Here is a 25,127-nt window from a genome sequence, read left to right on the forward strand (position 1 = left end):
GGGGGGTCTCCACATTAAACTTTCTCTAATGTTTCACTACAAAAACTCACCAAGGCACCAAAGTATGAGCAAGATTTGTATTAATCTATGTGCTATATAAAATGCAAAAAGGCTATGAACTGAAACTACACATATGGAAGAATACAATTTAAAGACTAAGATTTGGGGGGGAGGGTAAAAATTTTTGAAGAAGTACAATAAGTAGTTTTGTAAATAAGATACTTACCTTCCTCTTGACATCAGAGCCAAAGCTAAATATCAGAGACCAATAAAAACTCATCTCCAAAATGTAGTACCAGTACTGAGAAGGCAGCAAGGGCTGAGGAAAATGAGAAATGAGAAAAATTCACTGCTTTAGCATCATCAATAACTCATTATAAGGCATTAAACTATTGTTTATACCTATTTAATTCCACAAAATTACAATGCTTTAAGATTTCAATTTCTGAAAAGGAATCAAAGATAATATTTCAAGGCATTTTATTTCCAAAAGGGTAGATAAAAATTCCAAAATCAAGTTAAATGTTTTATTTAAAAGTTTATAAAACTATGGAGTGCCTGGGTGGCTCGGTCGGTTAAGCACTCAACTCTTGATTTTGGCTTAGGTCATCATCTCACGAACCATGAGATCAAGCCCTCTGTGCTGACAGCTCAGAGCCTGCTTGGGATTCTCTCTCTCCCTCTCTCTCTGCCCCTTCCCCACTGACATGTGCACATGCATGCTCTCTCTCTCACTCTCTCAAAATAAATAAACACTTAAAAAAAGTTAATAAAACTACCACAGGTTTGATTGCATTATTTTAGTTGATTAAAAGTTAAATTAGGAAAAAATTCAAAAATCTTTACTTAAGAATATTGGCCAGTCTGTTCTGCTATTCCCATAATTTACCTTGTTTTATGTTTCTTGAATACTATTCAAAATTTGATGTCCTAACCTCTTTACTGGTGACAGTTAAGTAATCAGAATTGGCCTATTCTAAAAAAGGGCAGTAATAAAATATACACAATTATTTAAATACTCCAAAAATGTCTTCTGAAAAAAAATTTATACATCTAGAATTTTACTTAATAATGTTATAGTGTGTGTATGTGTGTGGGGTGCCTATTTTAGGTAAGTTGATATATTACTTGGTGTAATGGATTGTTACATTAATGCCTCCAGTGAATTTCACCTTCTGATATCCATGCACTGGTATAGTCTATGTGACCATGAACTTGATCTTGGGCTTTGGTCAAGGGATCATAAGCAAATATGATGCAAGCAGAGAGTCTATAATCACCAGGTAAGAAACCTGAGCTATCCTGCTGATAAGAACAAAGTAGAGGATCAAGGTGCCCACCGCCAAAAATATGAATGAGGACACCAGGGACATGAACCATCCCCTAATCAACCCACCAACCAATTGAAAAATGCATGCACGAATTCATTTAACACAACATGGAACAGAAAGAACTGCTCAGTTGAGCCCAGCTCAAATTGTTAATCCAAATCACGAGCAAATAAATGGTTGTTGTTTTAAGACACTGTATTGAGGATGGTTTGTTAGGTACCAATAGATAACTAACATACCTAAGAAGTTCAGAGTAAGTTGGAAGCAGAAGAATAAGACTGGAGTTTGGCCTACATAATGCCTGAGTATCTTATGGTCTAACCTTTGATTCTTTAATACTGAAGCTAACATATTAAAAGGAATAATTTTCTGGTCAACTAATCATCCTCAGTAAGGCCATAAAAGAATGAGACAGCTGCTGCTTTCTTCTATGTCAGACAAGCACCTATGAGACTAATTCTCCTAGTGAGAATAACTAAAAAAAATTCCAGGTAAAATGCATAAAAATATCTGTGAGAAGGCATCAAAGAGCAACCAAGGCATCCAGAACCTGTGAAGCTAAGAGTTCAAAGAGAAAAATGCATTAAATTGAATCCTTTATTTCAAATGCATCCTTAATTCAAGAAGTACTACAGACCCTAAAGAGGATAAATTCAAAGAAAACTACACCTGTGTATAGCATTAGTGAGTATTTGTCAATTTATAAGCAGTATGGACCCAGAGACTAAGAAGTAGAAGAAGTTAAATGGACTTTTGGCAATCTCATACTGCTAGGATGCAAATTGGTACTCAGGGCCAGCCAAGCAAGAAGAGTCCTGGCAAATGCTGTAGTCTTTTATTAAAACCACTAGGAAAATATCCTAGGAATATGGGTAAGTTGTAAATACATCTGCCCTCAAAAAGACTGGAATCAACCTTGAATCAACTCAATCACATATAAGATGAAGGTGATCTGTCTCTATTCTAACTAATTGAAGTGAAAGTAAATCTTCTCAAGAGGAAGATAATATTATCCTGAGCATCTATACTTTTTCATATACAATATCTATCATTCAATAGAAAGTTATCAAGCACAAGGAGATAAGAATAAGAAAATAGAACAGACCCATAGGTGATGAAGACATTGGATTCATCAGACCAGGACTTTAAAATAACTGAAAACTTGGTTAATATGTGGAAAATTTCAGTAAAGAACTGGAATCCATTTTAAAAAAGAATTAAATGAAAATTTGAGAACTGGAAAACAGAGTAACTATAATTTATAAGATATATTTAACAGCAGTTTAGACACTGCTAGAAAAGACACTAGCAAACTAGAGAACACGAAATACAATATATCCAGATCTGTGAAGGATCTGAGATTTTACCCTACTTGCAGGATAGCTTGCCATAGTTTCATGGATAATGATTGAAGATATGAAACTCCTGGGTCAGAGATAAAGAATAGTTTATTATTCACAGTAATAGTAGTTGCCAGAGTATCAATATTTGGGCCAGTTCTCCCATCTTAATTCATGTAGGGCTAAAAAAAAAAAAAGGGTCAGATGACATCTGCACATGTAATGGGTTGTATTACAAGAGAGGAACACTGAGCTAGGAAACCTGAATCTTTCATAATAGATGGTAACATGCCTACCCTTTGCTCCAGAAGGAGACATTTCTATTTTCCCAGGTTGTCTGTTATATAAACATCCTTGAGAAGATAGCACAGAACAAAAGGCAGGCAGTGCTTCATTTCATTTGACATGCAAAAATGCAAGAAATCTGTGGAGGATTAACTCCCAAGAGACTAAAGCTCAGAGAAGCAAGAGGATGGAAAACACTGGAAAAAGCAAAAGAGACATATGGGACTTAGTGTAAAGGTCTAGCATGTTAGTACACCTGTAACTGGAATTCCAGAAAGAGAAAAGAAAGAGAAAGGAACTAAAGTAATGGCTAAGAATTTTCCTTTCTTTTTAAAAAATGCTTTGTTTATTTTTGAGAGAGAGAGAGCAAGCAGGGGAGGGGCAAAAAGAGGGAAACAAAGGATCTGAAACAGGCTCCATGCTGACAGCAGAGGGCCCAATATGGGGCTCGAACTCACAAACTGTGAGATCATGAACTGAGCTGCAGTCAGATGCTTAACTGACAGAGCCACCCAGGTGCCCCAATGGCTGAGAATTTTCTAAAACTGACTGAAGATATCACACCACAGATTCAAGAAGTACTATGGACATTAAAGAGGATACATTCAAAGAAAACCACATTTATGCGTATCATAATAAAATGTGAAAGACAAAGACAAGATATAGAACTCAGAGAAAAAAGACATTTTGTTCAAAGAGGCAAAAATAAAAACTGACAGCTGAATTCTTAAAGAAAATTATGGGATCCAGAAGGCAATGGAATGCCATTTTCAAAGTGCTAAATGAAAATCACTGCTAACCTAGAATTCTATACCCAGGAAAAATATCCTCTAAAAAATGAAGGCCGAGTGATAACATCTCAGAAAAGCAAACCAGAGGGACTTCTTCAGCCAGAAGGATAATCATCCCAGATGGAAGCTTGGAAAAGCAAGATACAAGGCATAGCATTGGGAGGGAGATTTAACTGATTTACAAAACAATAACAGCAATGACTTGTCAGGTTTTAAATATTTGAAGGAGGAAATAGGAGGGGGATATATACAAAGTATTCTAATGACTGTTCAGTGGCTGAAAGAGGTAAGAGCACTAAGTTTTATCAGACTCCATCCAATAATTTAAAAATGCACATGGTGATCTCTAGGATAAATACTAAAAGAATAAAAGCTAACTGAAAAGCTAATATAAAGAAAAAAGTGGAATAATAATTTTTTTTTCAAAAACTTGACTGGCCCATAAAAAAGTAAGAAGAGAGTACAATAAAAGGAAATGCACTAGGTGGTACAAATAGAAAGTAAATATTAAGATACTAGATTTAAACTCAAATATGTAATTGCATTAACCATAAACAGACTAAAGGAAAACACACGTGATGGGTAAATAAGGAATAAGGAGGAGTAAGCTTCAGTAGAGAAAAAGCCAAAGAATTGCACAGACATGGACAGAGAGTAGGAAGGGGGCTCGGACCTAACTCATGGGACAATTTAAGGGGCCCAAAGCTAACATAAGGGAGGGAGCGTATCACAGGGGACTTACCTGCCTGGGATAGCCATTCCACACTTCCCACAGGTCATAAACCCAAGGTTTCTGAAAAAGACAAAAAAAGGAACCAAGGGAGAGAAAATAAGTCTTTGGAGTCAAAGGCAGATTTCAGCAGAAAATATAAGCTCTTCCTGATGTCACTGATGGGGGCACACATGCACAGTAAACTGTTGCTCCTGCTGAAACTCTCTCTCTTTGTACATCTTCCCATACAACATATCTGTGATGCTCATGACTTCCAGTGAATCTGGGACCACACACCTTGCTGTCTCATGCAGGGAATTATTCAAACAAGCAAAACCTCTAACAATATTACTTCCGAACCAGATTGCTGTTTCTGCAGCAATAAAAATATCTTGAAAGAAATCTCTAAAAGCTGGTTATCTTTTTTTTTTCTGTGAACTATCTATCACTTAATGAGGTAATCATTTAATAACTATTTAAGCAGACAATGCAAAGGTAATATGGGAAGGGAAGATTTCTGATGAGTGAGTACCGAGTCTTGATAGAACAAGTGGGATTCGATATGGCAAGGATGGGATTTGGCAGGTAGATAGGGGTGGGAAGGGCAAGAAGTTTCTGGAAAAGGGTATGAAATGTGCTAAAATCCAAAAGTGAGGATATACCAGTGTGTTCAGTGGATTGTTAGTAGTTCAGGGGTAGCTGGCACATGGGTTGTGCAAGTGGAAATAGAGAGAGATTAGGTTTAAGACTTATGTTTGCAAAAAAAAAAAATAGTATTTGCAAATTCAAAGCTTAACAAAGGCTCTGAAAGACAGCCTGAGGGTTTCTGACTTCTCTAGACATTAGGATGAGTTTAAAGGCATAAAAGCTGGTTATTTTACTGAGAATATTATTTCCCAAGGAATTCACAGGCAAGAATTTTTAACATTAAAGACAAATTCCAGTCAAAGAATATCAAAGAGACAACTTACATCATAAAGAAATACAATTCCAGCAACAGTCATTATTAAGTAAAATGTAAATCGCCAGCTGCCAAAAGAAAGAAAAATCTTGTGAAGGTGATTGACATTTGAGGAGAAACACACTTTGTATGACAGTTTGGAAAGAATGCACGGACAAATCTAATGTGACATCCTGACTCTGCCACTTGTTAAATGGCTGAAACTGTAGGTTAGCCTTAATTTCTTCACCTATAAAATGGGAATGACAAAAATTACCTCAAACTGCAGAAAGAATTGAAGCTAATTTGTGAAAAGTAAGCATCTGGTATGAAGTAAGCAACAACAGGTGACTACTATTATTACCGTTAGTATCATACCTGACATACAATAGACCCAGTTCCTGACACACAATAGACAATGGGTTGACATTAGTATTAATCTAATCGTTTATTTGCACCCCCATGTAATCCCCAGTGAAAAGGTTCCATGTGGCCAGATTTTCGTCTTGTCTCTGAAAAGCAGATTTTGAAAGAAAATCTTTTCCTCATGTATGAACAGAGACTTAAAAAGACATATCAATCAACTGTACTGTGTGGGTTTTATTAAGATCCCAATTCAAACAAACAGACTGTAAAGAAAATTATAAGTCAATCAAGGGAATCTGAACACTGATTAAATATTTACTGTTATTACAGTTTTTCTGAGGTATGATACTGGTGTTGCAATTTTGTTTAAAAAAACAGAGTATCTCTTAGAGATACATACTGAAATATTTATAGTGAAGTCATATAATGTCTGATATTTGTGTCAAAAGTAATCCTCAAGGGGCACCTGGGTGGCTTAGTTGGTTAAGCATCTGAGGTTCGGCTCAGGTCATGATCTCAAGGTCCATGAGTTGGAGCCCCACATCAGGCTCTGTGCTGACAGCTCAGATCCTGGAGCTGTTTCAGATTCTGTGTCTCCCTCTTTCTGCCCCTACCCCACTCACACTCTGTCTCTCTCTCTCTCTCTCAAAAATAAATAAACATTAAAAATTTTTTTTAAAAAAGTAATCTTCAGTCATAATTGGTTGAAGGTGGTCAAAAGGAACAAACTTTCAGTATGGGATAAACAAATACTGGGGATGTGATGTACAACGTGGTGATGATAGTTGATGCTGCTGTCTGGTGTACTGACAAGACGCTAAGACAGTAGTCATGTGACCTCATCACAAGGAAAAAAACTTTTTTTTTCTTTTTTGTACCTGGATGAGATGACAGACATTAACTAAACTTACTGTGGTAATCATCTCATAATATACGAAAGTCAAACCATCATACTGTGTGCTTTAAACTTACACAGTGATGTATGTCAACTATATCTCAGTAAAACTGAAAGAAAAAAATTTATCCACAGAAAACAATCTGTGCCAGGAGAGAAAAGTAGGTCAGGGACACAGATGACACAGGATTGCCTTCAGTTGGTAATAATTAAAGTTCGTGATGGGTACATAGCACATATATTTCATTATATACCAACATCTACTGACCTCTTGACTCTGTGCCAAGCGCTGTGCTAAGCACATGTGTGTTATCACATTTCTATCTTCACATTTGTGGACTAGGAACTGTAATTAGCTCCTCATTATGGATAAAGGGCAGATAAGGTGGCTGCCACTAAAGGACAAAAGAGGTTGGGAGAGATCAGATAACTCTCCGAGGCTGTGCAGTGACCATCAGAGGCAAGCACAAAACCCAAGTGTCAACATTTTCCTGGACTGGTCTTGTCAGGTTGCATTACACCATCCCAGGGGTTTCAAGGTGTGTGCGAGGGATTCCTGGCATCAAAATATTTTCATAACACCACCACCGTGTTATTGCCATTTTCACTCATCCCCTCACAAGCATACAGTGATTTCCAGAGGCTACCTGACGTGGGGTGCCATCTTTGCTCTAAGAGCTGATACACTGTGTGCTTGTGTACTCTCATATTTTATAAATGTTTCAGCTTTCATTTCCAATATCGGTAGGCATAACACACACAAGCTAATGCTCTTTGTGGTCTTTGACACTTTCAAACCAAGAAGTTTGAGAGCGGCTGCCCTTCACTAATTATAAGACAAATGACAAGGCCAATGTTGTTTCACTGGCTTCAGATGAAATCGTTGGTAAAACTTCCCTTTCTCCCAGGAAAGATGCAGACAAATATAATTGCAAGGAAAAACGATCTCTTGGTGGTGGTGGGAGGGGGGAGGAAATCCAGAAACTGATTGGTCAGGCTCAGACAGTAAGTACAGCCAGGGGAACTGGACAGAGTAAATTCGGGCAATGGCAACAGAAGCTGACAAGGGCAGTGACAGGGCTCAGGAATGGGCAAGGCCCAGTGGAGCAGGCAGGGACCAGCCCCAGGGTCAGCTAAGGCAAGATGGCAGCCCACCCAGCCAGAGGAATGCTCCAGATATTGAGTACTGGGAATTACCTGGTATTTTCATAATAAACTTCCCACCGCTAGATGGAAATGCTTATTTTAAAAAGTGGTCAGGTAATATGGAATTTGCTTTAAAAATAAAGGATGCAGTGTGGATTAAAATCCTGAATTCTGAGGAACAGGACTTAGGGGTCATTATTTTAAAAAGTAACCAAGTACAATAGCCAAGATATGGAAGCAACCTAGTGCCCATCAACTGATGACTCGATAAAGAAGATGTGATATATATATGGACACAATGGAATGTGTCCATGGGCACATGGAATGAATATACACACACACACACACACACACACACACACACACACACACACAGCGGAACATGTATGAAAATGAAATCTTGTCATTTGTGACAATGTGGATGGACCTAGAAGGTATTATACTAAGTGAAATAAGTCATACAGAGAAAGACAAATACCATATGATTTCACTTAGATGTAGGATCAAAAAAAAAAAAAACCCACAGCAAATAAACAAATAAAACAAAACAGAAACAGACTCACAGATACAGACAACAATCTGGTGTCTGCCAGAGGGGAGGGTATAGGGGAATGGGTGAAATAAAGGAAGGAGATTAAAAGGTACAAACTACCAGTTATTAAGTGTGTAAAACTCGGGGATGCAATGTGCAGCATAGGGAATGTAGTTAATAATACTGTAACAACTTTATATGGTGGCAGATGGTTGCTAGATTTATTGTTGTGATCACTTTGGAATGTATATAAATGTCAAATCGCCATGTTGTACAGCTGAAACTAATCTAATATTATATGTCAACTATACCTCAATAAAAAAAAAAAGAAAGTAACCAAGGAAACAATACAGTAAACTTAAGGTGTTCATCCTGATATTATAGAGGAGTTTCTGCCTGTTGGAGAATAATTTGTAAAAACTTGGTGTTGGGAAATAAATTTCCCGAGATTTCCAAAATGCCTGGGGCTAAGTATCTCTTCCTATGATTCCCATAGCACATCCCATAGCTGGTGCAATAAAGTGTAATTAAATAGCTTGGCATTTTGCTTTCGTCTATTTATTTAGTCTATAATAGCAGTGTTCTGACTTAGAGGAAATTTGTGACATTTCTAAAGAAGAAGGTAAAGCTTAAATTTTATTTGTTGGCCCTCTCCTACTTCCTGAACACATTGTAGAATTTCCTGCTTTGTGTCTTTGCCTTACTTGAAACATGCTACTCTCCAATCCTGATTTCTTTTCTCATGGAAATCCCAACTCATTCCTCTTGGTCTGACCTCCCTTTCTCTAACGTATCCAGGCTTACTGACACCATCTCCTCTGAATGCCCACAATGCATCTAAACATGACCGTGAACTACAGGTATACAGGCTCATGCACCATCGGGGTGGAATCACTGGATGGATGTTGTGGTTTCCTAAGCGATAGTCTTGTCTCCCTGATTAGCTGTGTAAGGCGAGTGACCAGGCCTTCCACTTTTATTTCCCTCCTAAAATCTAGAACTCCACCCAATGTGGGAGAGTGCCGCATATAGAGAAGACAGTCAACATAACCCTCTCCTTTGCCTGACTGATGAGTAGTTGACAATTTGAAATTCCCTTCCATGGCCTGAATTATTAGGCTGACTTTCAGCAGGCTAACTGACAGCCAGATTCCCAAGTGTTAGGCCTTGTTGACCCAACCAGTTAGCTGATATGGTGGGTTTCTCCTTGCTAAGAGGTGAGCATTAGGTGTCAAGGGGCAGTACCATGGAGCAGAAAGAGTACCACAAAAGGAGTCAGAAGATATGAGTGCAGTAGCCCGGCCAACAGCTAGGTTATCTCAAGCAAGTTCCTTTAAGAAGATGGACCTGTAGTTTCTCATTTCTTTTTTTTCCTCTCCATTTTTATTGAGATTTCATTGACATAAGGCGCTGTGTAAGTTGAAAAAATTTTCATTTCTTACACAGAGCTAGCTCCCCCTTTCCTGATTGTTTCACACCATTGGTGGGAGGCTGAAACATTATTTATAAACTGTAAGTCAGCACTGTTGGGGAGCTGGGTGGCTCAGTCAGGTAAGCCTCCAACTTCGACTCTGGTCATGATCTCACAGTTCATGAGTTCAAGCCCCTTGTGGGGCTCTGTCCTGGAAGCTCAGAGCCTGGAGACTGCTTCGGATTCTGTGTTTCCCTCTCTCTTTCCCCATCCCCTGCTCATGTTCTCTGTCTCTCTGTCTCAAAAATAAATAAACATTAAAAAAAAATTTAAGTTGTAAAGCACTGTAATGTATAAGAAATTACCACAGACTTTCAGGGGCGCATGATCCAGCTCAGGAGTAGACAATTAATTCCTGCCTGGGGACTTTATTTAAGATAAGAATCATTTGCTAGAAAAAATTAATGAATGACAGTAGGCAAACAGGAAGATGTAATATGTAATATGAGACTTTTTAGTGTTTTGCACTAATGGTTTAAAGAGATTCTATCATGCCAAGCTGACATCAGTGGCAACAATATTAATCTCTCAAGAGCTAAAAATCAAAGAGCTAGTTAGAAGACAAACCAGGAGGGGTGCCTGGGTGGCTCAGTCGGTTAAGTGTCTGACTTCAGCTCAGATCATGATCTCACGGTTTGTGAGTTCAAGCCCTGCATTGGGCTCTATGCTGACAGCTCAGAGCCTGGAACCTGCTTTGGATTCTGTGTCTCCCCCTCTCTCTGCCCCTCCCCCGTTCATTCTCTCTCTCTCTCTCTCTCTCTCTCTCAAAAATAAATAAACACTTAAGAAAAAAGAAAAGAAAACAAACCAGGACATTCACATTGAACTTCCATTGGAAGCCAGTGATGAGAAATTACTGTTTTGAGACACCCTGAAGACATGGGCTGTACTCCTACACACGATCAGCATCACAGCCTGATCACATCAGTCAGGAATATCCAGGTAAACTGAAGGAAGCCATTAAAGCTTAGCCTCAGACTCTATTTATTTGACACTCTTACATCAGCTCGCTATTCACCTCACCATTAAAATAAAAAAATATATATCTGGTGAAAATCACTGGCAATGAGAGAACTGTAAGAAAGAGGGAGAAGGAAGGGATGCTATTAGTGTATACAATGTGGAATCAAACACAACCCAATAAATGAGCATTTGTCTGGATGCAAAGCAGAGGAAAAGGGGGTGCCTAGGTGGCTCAGTCAGTTGAGCATCTCTCTTTTTTTTAAAGTTTATTTATTTATTTTGAGAGAGACAGAGACAGAGTGAGTGGGGGAGGAAGAGAGAATCCGAAGCAGGCTCTGCACCACCAGACCAGAGCCTGACGTGGGACTCGAGCTCATGAGCCATGAGATCATGACCTGAGCTGAAACCAAGAGTTGGATGTTTAACCGACTGAACCACCCAGGTGCCCAAGCATCTGACTCTTGATATCGGCTCAGGTTATGATCCCAGAGTCGTGGGATCAGGCCCCTACATAGGGCTTTGCACTCATCATGGGGCCTGCTTGAAACTCTCTCTCACTCTCTCTCTCTCTTCCCTGCCCCTCTCCCCCACTCATGCACTCTCTCTCTCTCAAGAAAAAGAAAAAAGGAAAACAAAAGAGGAGGAAAAGAGTAAGAGTGATGACCTAGTCTTCCTTTTTCACACAGGTATCAATTTCTGCCACCAAGGGAGTAACCCAAAGTACAACAAAATTCTACAGGAGGGGGAAAAAAAACCCACAGAGCCCCAATGAAACCAAAAATAAGTGCAATGCAGCCTCACTGCCTGCAGAGCATATTCAAAGTAGCCAGCTCTGAAAAATCTTACTTGGTACCCTAGCCTACCCTGACTCCCCTGCTAAAACCAACTGGGAAACCGAGAGGAATTGGCCATCCAGTCCACAGGCAAGGGGTGGAGGGGCTGGAGGGGGGGAGGAGCCAAGCAAGACAGAGGAACAGACACCGTCTCATTCTCTGCTCTTATAATGTGATATAATAATTGGAATGTGCTTGGAAACAGGTGATAAAGTCTTGTGAAGTAGGGCCAACCTCTACCCTAGAAAAAATAAACACCAGTTAAGACATTTGTATTATTTTTCTGGACTTCAAGGTGAATACATAATATGTTCTATTCATTTCAGAGAGCTCATAGCATGCCCCATTTCATGGAGAAGGAAACTGAAGCAGAGAAGGTCAATGGGTGACTAGCTTAAAACACCCAACTGGTCAGTGACAGAGCTGGGTTCGAACCCTTCTTCTGCTCCAACTTCAATGTTCTTTCTGAAATGACCATCCTGCTCCATGTAAAATCATGACATTTCAAAAGCTTGAACTGTCCTACTTACCAAGCTTCTTGGAATCTTTTCATCCTGCAAGGCCTCTCTTGATTCCGCCGACTCCTAAACCATCTTTCCACCTGGCGCTCTGTCAAGTTACACTTCTTCGCCAGTCCATAAATATCAGCCTGAAAGGCGATAAAATGAATGAACAAGTGATAAAGAGCAGTCATATTGGCCAGCAGTCAAGAGACAGTGCAACTGGGTTACAAGAGCTTGTGCACTGGAGAGGAGAGAGACCGTGTGTTAGATCTTGGGCCAGTGAATTTGCCTCTTTTGCTTATGGAATCACGCACACACATACACAGCAAAAAAAAAAAAAAAAAAAAGGCTGTTAGTATCCCAGCACTCTGAGTTACTAAAAACGATCAATTCTCTGTAAGTTGGCAGCAACCCATACATTCAAGCTACAGATGTGAGCTCACTCAATCAGCTAAGTTTTATCGAGGGCTTCCCAGGTACCAGGTAGAGAAGCATAGCTTAGATTTGATCAGATCCAACTGCCTCATCTTTCCTATGAGAAGCTGGAACACCAAGGGTGTTAGTAAGTTTTCCAAGACCTAAAGTTAATAGAAAGCAAGGACAAGAACTTAGGCTAATGCACTTTCTGTTCTTTCACACGATCTTTCTGATGGCTCCAAAAGATAATACAGGAAAGACACAAACAGGTGTTGGCCATCACTTTCACATTTAATCAGATGTAGAGCCTATTTCAAATGAATCCAAAATAATACCAATCATAAAAAAAAGTAAATATTGCAGAATATAATAGTGATGATGGCTTCTCTTCTGGGAGGCAGAAATTATCATTTAAATCTGGAAATAATATGGATGATCGATTAGCCCAAAGGTCATAAACTCGAAGTTCTCCTTGGGCCAGACAAGAAACAAACATGATTGAGTGGACCAGGTCTGTTTCGTGGTGGGATTGGAAGTTGTATTCTTTTCACACAGGCAGGTTTTATACATTAAACCCACAGTTCTTTCAGCCAGCACGGAGAAATTAGCTCTGTAATTTTCTGAAACACCTGCTCTCTTGATCTTTCATTTTCCAACACCAGTACAAGAAATATTTCCATTTTCTCGTCACTAGAAAAAAATAAAATTTCATACTGGCCCTCAGCTTCAGTGTGGAGGAAACAAGCAGGAGCTACAGATGCGGTGGACAGAAAAGCACGTGCTCTCCCCCAAGAGTGTGGCCGTGAACAAGCTCTGGCTGATGGTTCCCAGAGTCCAAGTGTACACACAGAGCTTTTATGTGAAATCACCGGGGATTTTAATGTTGATGACTAATACCTCAAAGTAAATTTCTTTTTTATTTTTATTTATTTATTTTGAGAGAGAGAGAGAGAGAGAGAGAGAAAGCGAGCGTGCGAGCAGGGAAGGGCCACAACAAGAGGGAAAGAGAGAGAATCCCAAGCAGACTGCACTGTCAGTGCAGAGTCCAACGCGGGGCTTGAATTCACGAACTGTGAGATCATGACCTGAGCCCAAACCAAGAGTCAGATGCTTAACTGACTGAGCCACCAGGTGCCTATCAAAATAAATTTAAAACCAATTTTGGGGGCGTCTGGGTGGCTCAGTTGGTTAAGCATCTGACTTCAGCTCAGGTCATGATCTCTCAGTTCATGGGTTTGAGCCCCACATCTGTGCTGACAGCTCAGAGCCCGGAGCCTGCTTCGGATTCTGTGTCTCCCCCTCTCTCTGTTCCTCCCCCAGTTGGTTTGGGCTCTCTGTCTCTCAAAAAATGAATAAACATTAAAAAAAAACCCAAAAAACAAAAAACAAACAAAAAAACCCAACAAAAAAACCAATTGTGGATCAATATTGCAAGGGCCGAACAAAGCCTCCCCAGTGGCAGGACACCCAATAGTCTGTGTTCAGTCATACAGTTTCTGCTATGTTGTTGTGCATAATTCACATAATTGTTCAGTCGCACAAGGTAACAGTAGATAAAATTCAAAACGAAGCTCTCACGCTAAAGACTGGCAAAAGACTAATTGCAGCTTCTATGTCCCTACTAAATTGCTACCTGTGATTTAATCTGCAAGAAGGAAAACAAGACAAAACAAAAACAGGATATAGCCCATATTATACTCTGGTAAACTGCCCTATCTAATACCTATTCTTTTTATTTATAGGCCAAGGGTTCACCTGCTGTTGTTTTTGTTGTTGTTTTGCTTTTGTGCTCTTGAGGAGACTGAGTTGGCAAAACCATTGATTGGTGTCTACTTCTTGCAGGCCTTGTGCCAGTCATTGGAGGTCCAAATGAGCAACCCTGATGTGGGCCTCCCTTTCACAGGGTACAGTCTGTCTGGTGAGGAAGTAAGAAAATAAAACAAAAGAATTCCAATCAAATACCAAGAGTGCTAAGACAGGGGAAGATTAGGATACCATGGGACCTAACTCTGTGTAAGCAGTTCCTGGAAGTCACACATACGCTGGACCCTGAAAAATGCCCTGAGAAGGAGAGGATAAAGAAGGGAAGTGTCCCGGCAGAGGGTCCAGCACGTGAAGTCGTCTGGAGATGAGAGTGTGGATGCACAGGGAATGCCTGAGGAACAGAAAGAAGTCTGGCTGGGTAGAAACATAGGAAGAGGAAAGGAGGGAAAATGTGGCTAGGCTCACATCAAGGGGGGCTTTGTTGGGGATCTATCTTGGGGGTGACCGGACATTTGCACTGTTAAGTCACCCTCTTGTGGTGCGAACTGAATGGAGGCGCAGGAACACATCTGGAGATGGACATCTTTGGCCTTTTTGTCCAATCCCTCTGCTCTCACAGCGAGGACCTTGTGCTGGACAACTCTGGAAGTCTAGATTCCCTAACCCACGAGCCCCATGTGCATCAAACTCCCTCACAGGAAACAAGAACACAGTATTTCCATAACAAAATATGACAGGGAACTGAAAGCAGAGGACCCAGTTCTGCTACTTCATCACTGGGTAGCCCGGAGCACTTCTTCTGACCCCCTGTGGAAATGGGGTGCTAACAGCATAAATGCTTGCTTCCTGTATCACCTCACGGGATGGTTACAGGATCTGGGGGCTCCTGAGGGAAAACGTGCTATGCAAACTATCCTGTGCTACATCAGTGCAAGAGATTATGGCTGAACCCAGAAAGGACACCATGGGCTGAAAATCATTTAAGAAAAAGCATTCCTTTACTTCTGAAATACTTTGCAAGCAAGAATTGATTCCTCGAAACAGAGGACATGCTTCAAATGCTGTTGGTTGGTCCACAGTAGGACATATACTGCTATGCTGCAGCACTATATCCTATTTGCTTGTAGACTGAAAGAGTTCTGGGTCTAGTTTGACTGTTATAAAAGTTTTATATATTCAGTCATTCGAAAATATTTAGTGGGCCTCTATTCACAAGTGCCAGGCACCATTCTAGATGTTGGACATTCAGCAGTGAGCAAAAGAAAGTCCCTGCTCTCATACTGGAATCTTCTCAAATCTGGGAACAACTCAATTTTATTATCCCATCATTTTACAGATATCTGCTTAATAAATTGCATCTAGAAATAGCACTCGAACATGATTTGAAGAAATTTATTTTCTGTTTTAGAGCACAGATGAATCTGGTTGAACATCAGTCTTGACAATACTGGCTTCATACACTCTAATATTATTGGGATAGAATCCTCTTGCAAACAAAAGTCTCTGGAAGTATTTTCTTATTGATATATAAAACAATACCTACAATGCACAGAAAATTGTGCAAGATGTTATGTTAGTACTTCTTCAACTGTCACATGGCTCTTTTCTCTCCACAGCAGGGAGACTTGATAAAGATAAAATTTTCTACATAATTTTAAATTTCCTAAAAGCTGACCTGAAGGTTTTGTTATAACAAATATAGCAAGTGATGGGTAGCATAGCACAGTTCCTTATGTGTTATATAAGGTATTACCCAAGTTCGTCGTCCTCAAACAGAAAGAGAGAAAAATAATAGGGACTCTCTGAAAGAGTCTCAATTTCTTATAAACACATTTCAAGAAATGTAAAATGATGTGTGGGCACTATCATCACCAGTAGTAACAACAGTACTGAATTAAACAACAGCAGTCATTTACAGCAGGTGGAAATAAAGAACACGTGGAAATGGCTTGTCAGACTGTCCTCATTTTAGAAAAAACAAAGAATTCCAGGACAGAAGCTGAGGGCAGAATAAGTTACAGACAGTGCTGGCTAGCTATGAACTATTCTGGACATGATGCCTCATGTTATGTGCTCAGACTTCCACATGCCTTCTTTGGGCAGGGAGCCCACCAGACCAACAATAGAAACAGTTATCATGAAACAACTGAATTCAGCAAATAAAGTCCAGCTCCCTTAAAAATCTACCTATCCTAGGGGCGCCTGGGTGGCTCACTCGGTTAATTGACCGACTCTTGACTTCAGCTCAGGTCATGACCTCATGGTCCGTGGGTTCGAGCCCTGCATCAGGCTCCGTACTGCAGAGCTGGCTTGGGATTCTCTCTCTGCCCCTCACCTGTTCTCTCTCTCTCTCTCTCTCTCTCTCTCTCTCTCTCTCTCTCTCTCAAAATAAACAAACTGTAAAAAAATCTATCTATCCTAAACTGTGTTAGCATACACTCTCGACTTCCAAAATTACCGGTGATTGCTGTCTGTAGTCATCATAGAGGGTGTGCCACTTTTGAAACAGTTTGTATTCCATCTCTCATTTTAACTATGGTGGGAAAATGAAACTAGACTTGCCTAGACACTATCTTTTTTACAGCCATTACATCAAAACCTTTTTTTTTAAATGTTATGCACACAAGCAGTGCACTACAACATTTCACTAAATGCATCTTGTATTGTGAATAGAATTCTGACTTTGCTAAAAATTCTATCTCTGGGGCATCGTAGAAGCACAGCACATTTCTGAATGTGTTGAGGCCTTAGATAAAATAAAGTGCCCCTTCTCACAAAAGCCATCCCAGTTAAGACTTTAAAAATGTGTGCAATGTATATCAATGGTGCCACAATCATCAGAAGTCTCAGATAGGAGCTACTCTGCCTTAACAATGGTCTTTTGTGATTAGTATACTTTTGTATAAGTATATTTTGTACTTTGTGTATATATTAGTATACTTGGCATATCTACCCTCCAAAATTTAATTTTGATCTTTATACCTAAATTATGGCATTGATTGTTAAACACTGTAGTTGAACACAATAGTTCAGCTACGAACATTGGTTATTTTATATTATAATATTTACTTGTCATTTTATATTATGTTTGGAATGCATTCCAAACATATAACATATGCCCTCAATAGAGGGAAAAAAATCCAAATGAATCAAATCATTTAATGGTTAACTGGAACAGATATCTTGTACAGATGAGGTAAACCACTGGTGACTGAAACATTAAGAAAGGAGTTTTTTGTTTTTTGTTTTTTTTTTTATCCCGAAACAAAGACTTTGTACTTACTTGAGATGGTTGCCTTGTGGAACATTTGAAAAAATTCTCTAAGATGGTATTTGGTATAATCTTCTTTCTAACTTCCTCTTTAATGCCAAATGCTTTTGCTAGAGGCATGGCGATAAACCTACAAAATATGAAAGAAAGTAAGTCCAAAATCTGAGAATGAACCCACAATGACACCAGAAAACTCAAGCTGTAACTTTAGGTTCCAAATGAAGGATCAGTCATTGGGTCATGTTGTTCTTGGGCTATCTACAACCAACCTCTGGCTGACAAAGAAGTTCAAGGAGAGCAAATTTTGAGACCCTCTTATACAAGCAATAACTTAAAAAAATAAGTTGCATGCTGTTCTCAAATCTACTTTATGTAAACCCAAATATATTTATATATAAGATCCAGGAATTAGGATAAGCTGTTTCACTTAGAGTTTTGTTTTAAGACTCCTAGGGATTAAAATGAATAATTTTATTATATTTTTAAGTTTATTTATTTTGAGAGACAGAGAGAGCACGAGCAGGGGAAGGGCAGAGAAAGAGGGAGAGGGAGATTCCTAAGCAGTCTCTGCGCCATCAGCTCTGAGTCCAATGTGAGGCTTGAACTCATGAACCATGAGATCATGGCCCGAGCTGAAACCAAGAGTCGAATGCTTAACCAACTGAGCCACCCAGGTGCAGTTCTGGAAAGTTTTATTTGGTGATATTCTCTTAAAGAATTACTGTGTTCTTATCTGAAGTTCCAACTTATGAGAAAAATAGCCTGATTCTTGGGTAAATATCTCAGAGTGGAATTGATAGGACAAGTATACACTTAACTTTATAAGAAACTGGCAAACTGTTTTCCAAGATGGCTGTACCACACTGCATTCCTGCCAGTAAAGTGCCAGAGTTCCAGTTACTCCGTATCCCTGCCAACACTTGGTATTGCCAGTCTTTTCAATCTCAACAATTCTACTGGGTGTGTACTGGTTTTCACTGACTTTCCAATCTAATCCTTATTATTTCCTAACTTCTGCTTGCTATAAGCTTAGTTTGCTCTTTTTTTCTAGCATCTTTTTTTTTTAATGTTTATTTTATTTATTTTGAGAGACAGAGAGAGAGAGAGAGAGAGAGAGAGAGAGAGAGAGAGAGAGAGGGAGCGTGAGTGTGAGCAGGGGAGGGGCAAAGATAGAGGGAAAGAAAGAATCCCAAAAACAGCAAGGACACTGATGTGAGGCTCAATCTCATGATCTTTGAGGCCATGACTTGAGTCACCCAGGGGTCCCTTTTCTAGTTTATTAAGGTAGAAGGTCAGATTACTGATTTGAGATCTTCTTTCTTTTTTAATATAGGTGTTCACAGCTATAAATTTCCTTCTGCTCACTGTTTTTTGCTGCATCTCATAAGTTTTGATATTATGTTCTCTTTGTCATTCATCTCAAAGTATTTTCTAATTTACCATGATTCCTCCTTTAACTCATTGGTTATTTTAGAAGTATGCTGTTCAATTGCCACATATTTGCTCATTTCCCAATTTCTTTCTGCTACTGACTTCTAATTTCATTTCATTGTGATTGGAAAACATACTTGGTATGATTTCCATTTTTTTACATTATTGAGACTTGTTTTATGGCCTAACATATGGTTTATCCTAGAGAATGCTCCTTGTGCACATGAGAAGAATGTGTCTTCCATTGTTATTGGGTGCTATGTTCTACAGATGTCTGTAGTGTTGATCAAGTTGGTTTATAGTGCTGATCAAGTCTTCTATTTCCTTTTTAATCTCTCCCCTAATTCTATGCATTATTAAAAGTGAGATATAGGAGCACCTGAGTGGCTTAGCCGGTTAAGGGTTGGACTTCCAGTCAGGTCATAATCTCACAGTTTGTGGGTTCAAGTCCCATACTGGGCTCTCTGCTATCAGCATAGAACCTGCTTTAGATCCTCTGTCCCCCTCTCTTTTTGCCCCTCCCCCACTTTGCGCTGTCTCTAAATAAAGAAATAAATAAATACTTTAAAAAGTGAGATATAGACATTCACAGCTATTTGTTGTCTATTCCTCCCTTCAATTCTGTCAGTTTTTGCTTCATGTATTTCACAACTTTGTTGTTAGGTGCATATATGTTTATAATTATTATATCATCTTGATATATTACCCTTTTACATTATAAAATGTCCTTGTCTCCAGTAACAATTTAAAAATCTATGAAAGTCTAAATTGTCTGATATTAGTACAGCCACTCCAGGTCTCTTTTGGTTACTGTTTGCTTACTTTTTCCATACTTTTACTTTCAACCTATTTATGTCCTTGAACCTCAAATGTGTTTCTTCTAGAAAGCATATAGTTGGATCATGTATTTCTATCCATCTCTCCTATTTATGCCTTTTAGTTGGAGTATTTAATTACATTAAATACTTAAGTATTTACATTAATGCAAATTATATTTAATTACTGATAAAACAGGATTTAGGTCTGTTATTTTGTTATTTGTTTTCTATATATCTTATGTCTGTTATTTCTCTATTCTTCCATAAGCTATCTCCTTTTGTGTTAGATATTTAAGTGTATCTTTTTAATTCTCTCTTCCTTAAAATATTCTTCTTTTAAAATATTTTTCCTAGTGGTTAACCTAGGGATTACAATTGGCATTTTCATTTATAACATCATAGTTCAGATTAATACCAAAATAATTTCAGCAATATACAAAAGCTTCATTACCTCCCCTCTCTGTGCTGTTATTATCATATAAATCATACATTTATAAATTATATACTAATCAACACAGATTCATGATTTCAGTTTTATGCAGTTGTCTTTTAAATCAGATAGGAGGGAAATGTGTTATAAATTAAAACTGTGTGTATACTTTCTTTTTATTTCTTTTTTTTTTAAGTTTATTTATTTATTTTGAGGGCAGGGAGGGGCAGAGGGACAGGAGAGAGAGAATCCCAAGCAGGCTCCACACTGTCAGCGCAGAGCCCAATGAGGAGTTCAAACTCATGGAACAGTGAGATCATGACCTGAAATGAAATCAAGAGTTGCACACTTAACCAACTAGGCCACTAAGGCGCCCCCTTTTCATTTCTTAGGTAGGTGACTTTACTGGAAGTGCTTTTTATTTCTTCCTGTGGATTCAAGTTACTGTCTTCTGTCCTCTAATTTCAGTCTGAAGGATTTCCTTTAATATATCTTGTAGGATGGCTCTGGAAGCAACAAATTCTTCCAGTTTTTGTTCATCAGAGAATGTCTTAATTTTTCTTCCATCTTGAAAGATAGCTTGTTCAGTTGACAGTATCTTTTTTTTTCATTTCAGCACTTTTTATATGTCTTCCAACTGCCTTTGGCTTCTATGGTTGCTGATAAGACATCGACTCTTAATCTTATTGAAGATCTCTAGTATATGATAGATGCTCCTCTCGAGCTTTCAAGATTCATTGTCTTTGTCTTTTGACTGTGATGTATCTAGCTGCTGATCTCTTTAAATTTACCCTACCTGGAATTTGTTTAGCCTCTTGGATGTGTATATTAATGTTTGTCATCAAATTTGGGGAAATTTTGGGCCATATTTCCTCAAATATTTTCTATCCTATTCATTTTCTCCCCTTCTTCTGGAACTTCCATTATGCATATGTCGTTATGCTTCCTGGTATCCCACATTTCTCCAAGGTTCTTCATTTTCTTTCATTCTTTTATTTCCTTTCTCTTACTCAGACTGATGACTCTTCTACCTGCTCAAATACGCAGTTGGACTCCTTTAGTGAGTTTTTCATGAGTTATTGTACTTTTCAACTCCAAAATTTCTTATTTCTTTTATAATTTCTAACTATAATCTTTTTATTGATATTCTTGATTTGGTGGGACATTGTTCTCATTCCCTCCTTTAGTTCTCAAGCATGGTTTTCTCTAGTTCTTTGAACATATTTAAAATAGCTGATTTAGAGTTTTTGTTTAGTAAGTCCAACATCTAGGCTTTGTAGGGGACACTTTCTACTGATTACTATTTTTTTTCCTGTGCATGAACCATTCTTCCTTGTTTCTTTACATGCCTTATAAGTTTTGTTGACAATCAGACATGTTAAATAATATGATGTGTCAATTCTAGAAACGAAATTGTCCCTCTCCTCAGAGTTTGTTTGTTTTGCTGTTTGTTATCATTGTCCATTTGTTTACTTAGCTCCCATTTTGAACTGATCTGTGAAGTCTGTATTCTTTGTCATGTTTGGGCAGTGGAGTCTCTATTGGATTAGCTTAGGTATCATTTCATGATTGGACATAGATTTCTTTAAATGCCTGGAACCAATAATTCTCTCAGTCCTTGCCAAGGAGCTCTGCATACATTTTGGGACACACCTTCAGCACTCAGCTAGGCAGTTGCCAACTTTGCCTTAACCTTCACTTTCTCTTTGCACAGAGCCTCAAGATCATCCATCCAGAGGTGAGAGCTAAGGGCCTTCTCAGATCTTTTCTGGGCACGTGGATAGCCCTGGGCATACCCAAAGCTCTACAACTTCAAGTGGCCTTCTGATTTCCAAGAATATATCCGATCTTTTCAAAGCCCTCTATGGACATCTCATTTTCCATTTTATTTTATTATTTTATTTTATTTCATTTCATTTCATTTCATTTCATTTCATTTTATTTTTTATTTTATTTTGACAGGGGGGTGGGGAGGGGAGAGGCAGAGGGAAAGGGAGAGGGAGAGGGAAAGAGACAGAATCTTAAGTACCTCCACACTCAGTGGGAACCCCAATGTGGGGTTCAATCTCACAACTGGGATGTCCTGACCTGAGCTGAAATCAAGAGTTGGATGCTTAACCAACTGAGCCACCCAGGAACCTTTCCAGTTTTCCTTTTTAAGTATTTTGCTTAATCTATTGTTTGTCCCAATTGTTATCTACTACCTCAGGCAGTTTCAAAGTTAAACTATTGCCTCTACTTGTTTTAGACAAGCACCCTCAAGGAAAGACTTTTCTGAGTCAGATCCAGTACAACAGCCTTATAAGTACTGTATTTCTAGGCAACCACAAGACAGGTCAGGTAAGGATAATTCTCTGGTAATGATGCTTTGAAGGAGCTCTAACTCTCTTCTGCTCCCTTCAATGGCTGCCAAGGTGATGGTTTCCACTGAAATTACAGGTTGTTGGTTTTTCAAGGCTATCACAGAGGTGGAAAGGAAGGATAGAAATAGGGAAGTTAATATGCCACAAAGCTTGCTATTCCTTCCAAGAGTCAGTTGTTTTTCTTAAATAACAATCCCTGGATTGTTAATTATGAATTCTGAAAAGTTTGTTTTGACAATTTTTGCTAGTTTTCTGATTGCCTTTAGGGAAGATAGAATTTTTAGAGGAACGTTGACATTTTTGTTAATTTGCAGGGTGTAGTGGTTTTAATTTGCATTTGCTAATGACTAAGGATATTGGACACCTTTTCATGTGTTTACTTGCCATTTGTATATCCTTGGTGAATTATCTATTCAAGCCTTCTGCCATTTTAAAAATCAAGTAATTTTTTTGTTTATTATTATTTAATTATAAGAGTTCTTTATATATTCTGAATTTTAGTCCCTCATTAGATACATGTTTTGCATATATTTTCTCCCAGGCTGTGGCTTGTCTTTTCATTCTATTTACATTTTTAAAAATAACCACAAAGGCGGGGTCCTTGGGTGGCTCAGTCGGTTGAGCATCCAGCTTCGGCTCAGGGTTCATGAGTTTGAGCCCCACTTTGGGCTCTGTGCTGACAGCTCAGAGCCTGGAGCCTGCTTCAGATTCTGTCTGTCTGTCTGTCTGTCTGTCTCTCTCTCTCTCTGCCTCTCCCCCACTCACACTCTGGCTCTCAAAAATAAACATTAAAAAAATAATAACCATTAAGGCGTTTTTGCACATCATATAATTCACCTTTTCCAAATATACTATTCAGTGTTTTTTTAAGTAAATTTACCAAGTTTAGAATCATCACCACAAATCAGCTTTAGAAGATTTTCATTGTCCCAATCTAATCCCTTATGCATATTTACTGTTAATCTTGTTCCCTCTCACCCCTGGCCCAGGAAATCACTAATCTATTTTCTGCCTTTACAACTTTGTCTTTTTTGGATATTTAATGTAATGGAATCATAAAATAATATGTGATTGCTTATATCTGGCTCCTTTCACTGAACTTAATGTTTTTGAGGTCCATTTGTATTTGGGGATATATTTGGAGTTTATTCCTTTTTATTAATGAATAAAAATCCATTGTATGTATGTATAGACATACATTAACAATGTCTTTTGAAGAGCAAATACTTTAGCAGTTTACCAAGGGAAACAAGAACATGTGTCCTTATAAATTCTTGTACTCAAATATTCATAGCACCTTTATTTGTAATAGCTAAAAACTATAAACAATCCAAATTTCCAACAATTAGTTGAAGGATAAATGAATTGTGGTGTATCAGTGTTGAAAGACTACCCAGCAATGACAAGGAATCACTGATACATACAACAACATGAAAACAATCTCCAGTGCATTATGTTCAATGAAAGAAGCCAGACACAAAAGGCTATGATCTACACGATTACATTTCTAGTAATAGAAAAGGCAAATTATGCTGATAGAAAGCATATCAGTGATTGCCAGGGGCTAGTAGGAAGGGAGAGGATAAACCAGACAGGGTACAGGGAAGTCTCTAAGCTGATGGAAATCTTCCATGTCATAATTGTGGTGATGGTTACACGACTGTATAGTGGTTAAAAGGCACCAAGTTTTGGATGAACTCTATTATATGTAAATCATACCCCAATAAAGCTGATCTTAAAAAATAACGATATGTCCCTATTCTTTCTTCAGTTCTAACAAAGGCTCTATCTTCTGCCAGGTCAGTCTATTTTAGTACTTACTTAGAGGTTTCTGTGTTTAATTAAACGCCAGAAATTTTTGGTTATGAATGATCATTTAGCTCTTCAATTCACTTTTTTATGACCGTGGGAGTTGAATAAAATTTTTTCTAAAACAATTTGATAAAATATATAAGCCAATCCAACTTCCAAATGGACTGAATTCTCCTGGAAATGGCCCATACATTTCAGAGACATAGAAAAACAAACTAAGTATGCGCCACATGTACATAGAGCAATGTGGATAGATCATAAAACACGAGGCTGCATTTTTACAAAGAAGAAAGAAAATGAGGTCTCATCACAATACCGTTTATGTCAACCAACGATAACATGCACTTTATGTTTATGCACATGTTTTGCTGGGTCATACAAACAAAAAGCCATCAAATCCATTAGAACACAGAGGGCAGGAATGGGACTAGGAAACAAGGATGAAAGGTAATTAATGAAAAGAGTTAATTCAAATCAATCAGTCAAGAGGTCTTACACAGACCAAAGAGAGAATGCTATGATTTGAGAACTATGATTAATTAATTTTCCCTTCACATAAAATGTCCAAATCAAACAAAAACTAAGATGTCCTTGAAACTAACAAAGTCTTCAAATACATATTTGACAAGGTTTTGGATAAATAATGGAATTTGTTCATTTGTCCAATCTACGAGTTGAAACGTTTTATTGGGAGGGAAACATTCATTGTTTTT

General features: G+C 38.4%; 1 protein-coding gene across 2 annotated transcripts in view; it reads right to left on the reverse strand.

Moving 5' to 3' along the window:
- Window positions 1–25,127, reverse strand: part of CERS3 (ceramide synthase 3) — a 116,752-nt gene that overhangs the window by 49,003 nt on the left and 42,622 nt on the right. For both annotated transcript variants that reach the window (XM_045058884.1, XM_003986866.6), the window contains exons 4-8: window positions 17,573–17,690; window positions 12,136–12,254; window positions 5,431–5,488; window positions 4,490–4,540; window positions 227–319 (exon numbers count right to left, since the gene is read on the reverse strand). In XM_045058884.1, coding sequence (XP_044914819.1) covers window positions 227–319; window positions 4,490–4,540; window positions 5,431–5,488; window positions 12,136–12,254; window positions 17,573–17,690 — 439 coding nt within the window. The remainder of the gene's footprint in view (window positions 1–226; window positions 320–4,489; window positions 4,541–5,430; window positions 5,489–12,135; window positions 12,255–17,572; window positions 17,691–25,127) is intronic.

The sequence above is a fragment of the Felis catus genome, chromosome B3, assembly GCF_018350175.1.
Source record: "Felis catus isolate Fca126 chromosome B3, F.catus_Fca126_mat1.0, whole genome shotgun sequence".
In the NCBI taxonomy this organism is placed as follows: domain Eukaryota; kingdom Metazoa; phylum Chordata; class Mammalia; order Carnivora; family Felidae; genus Felis; species Felis catus.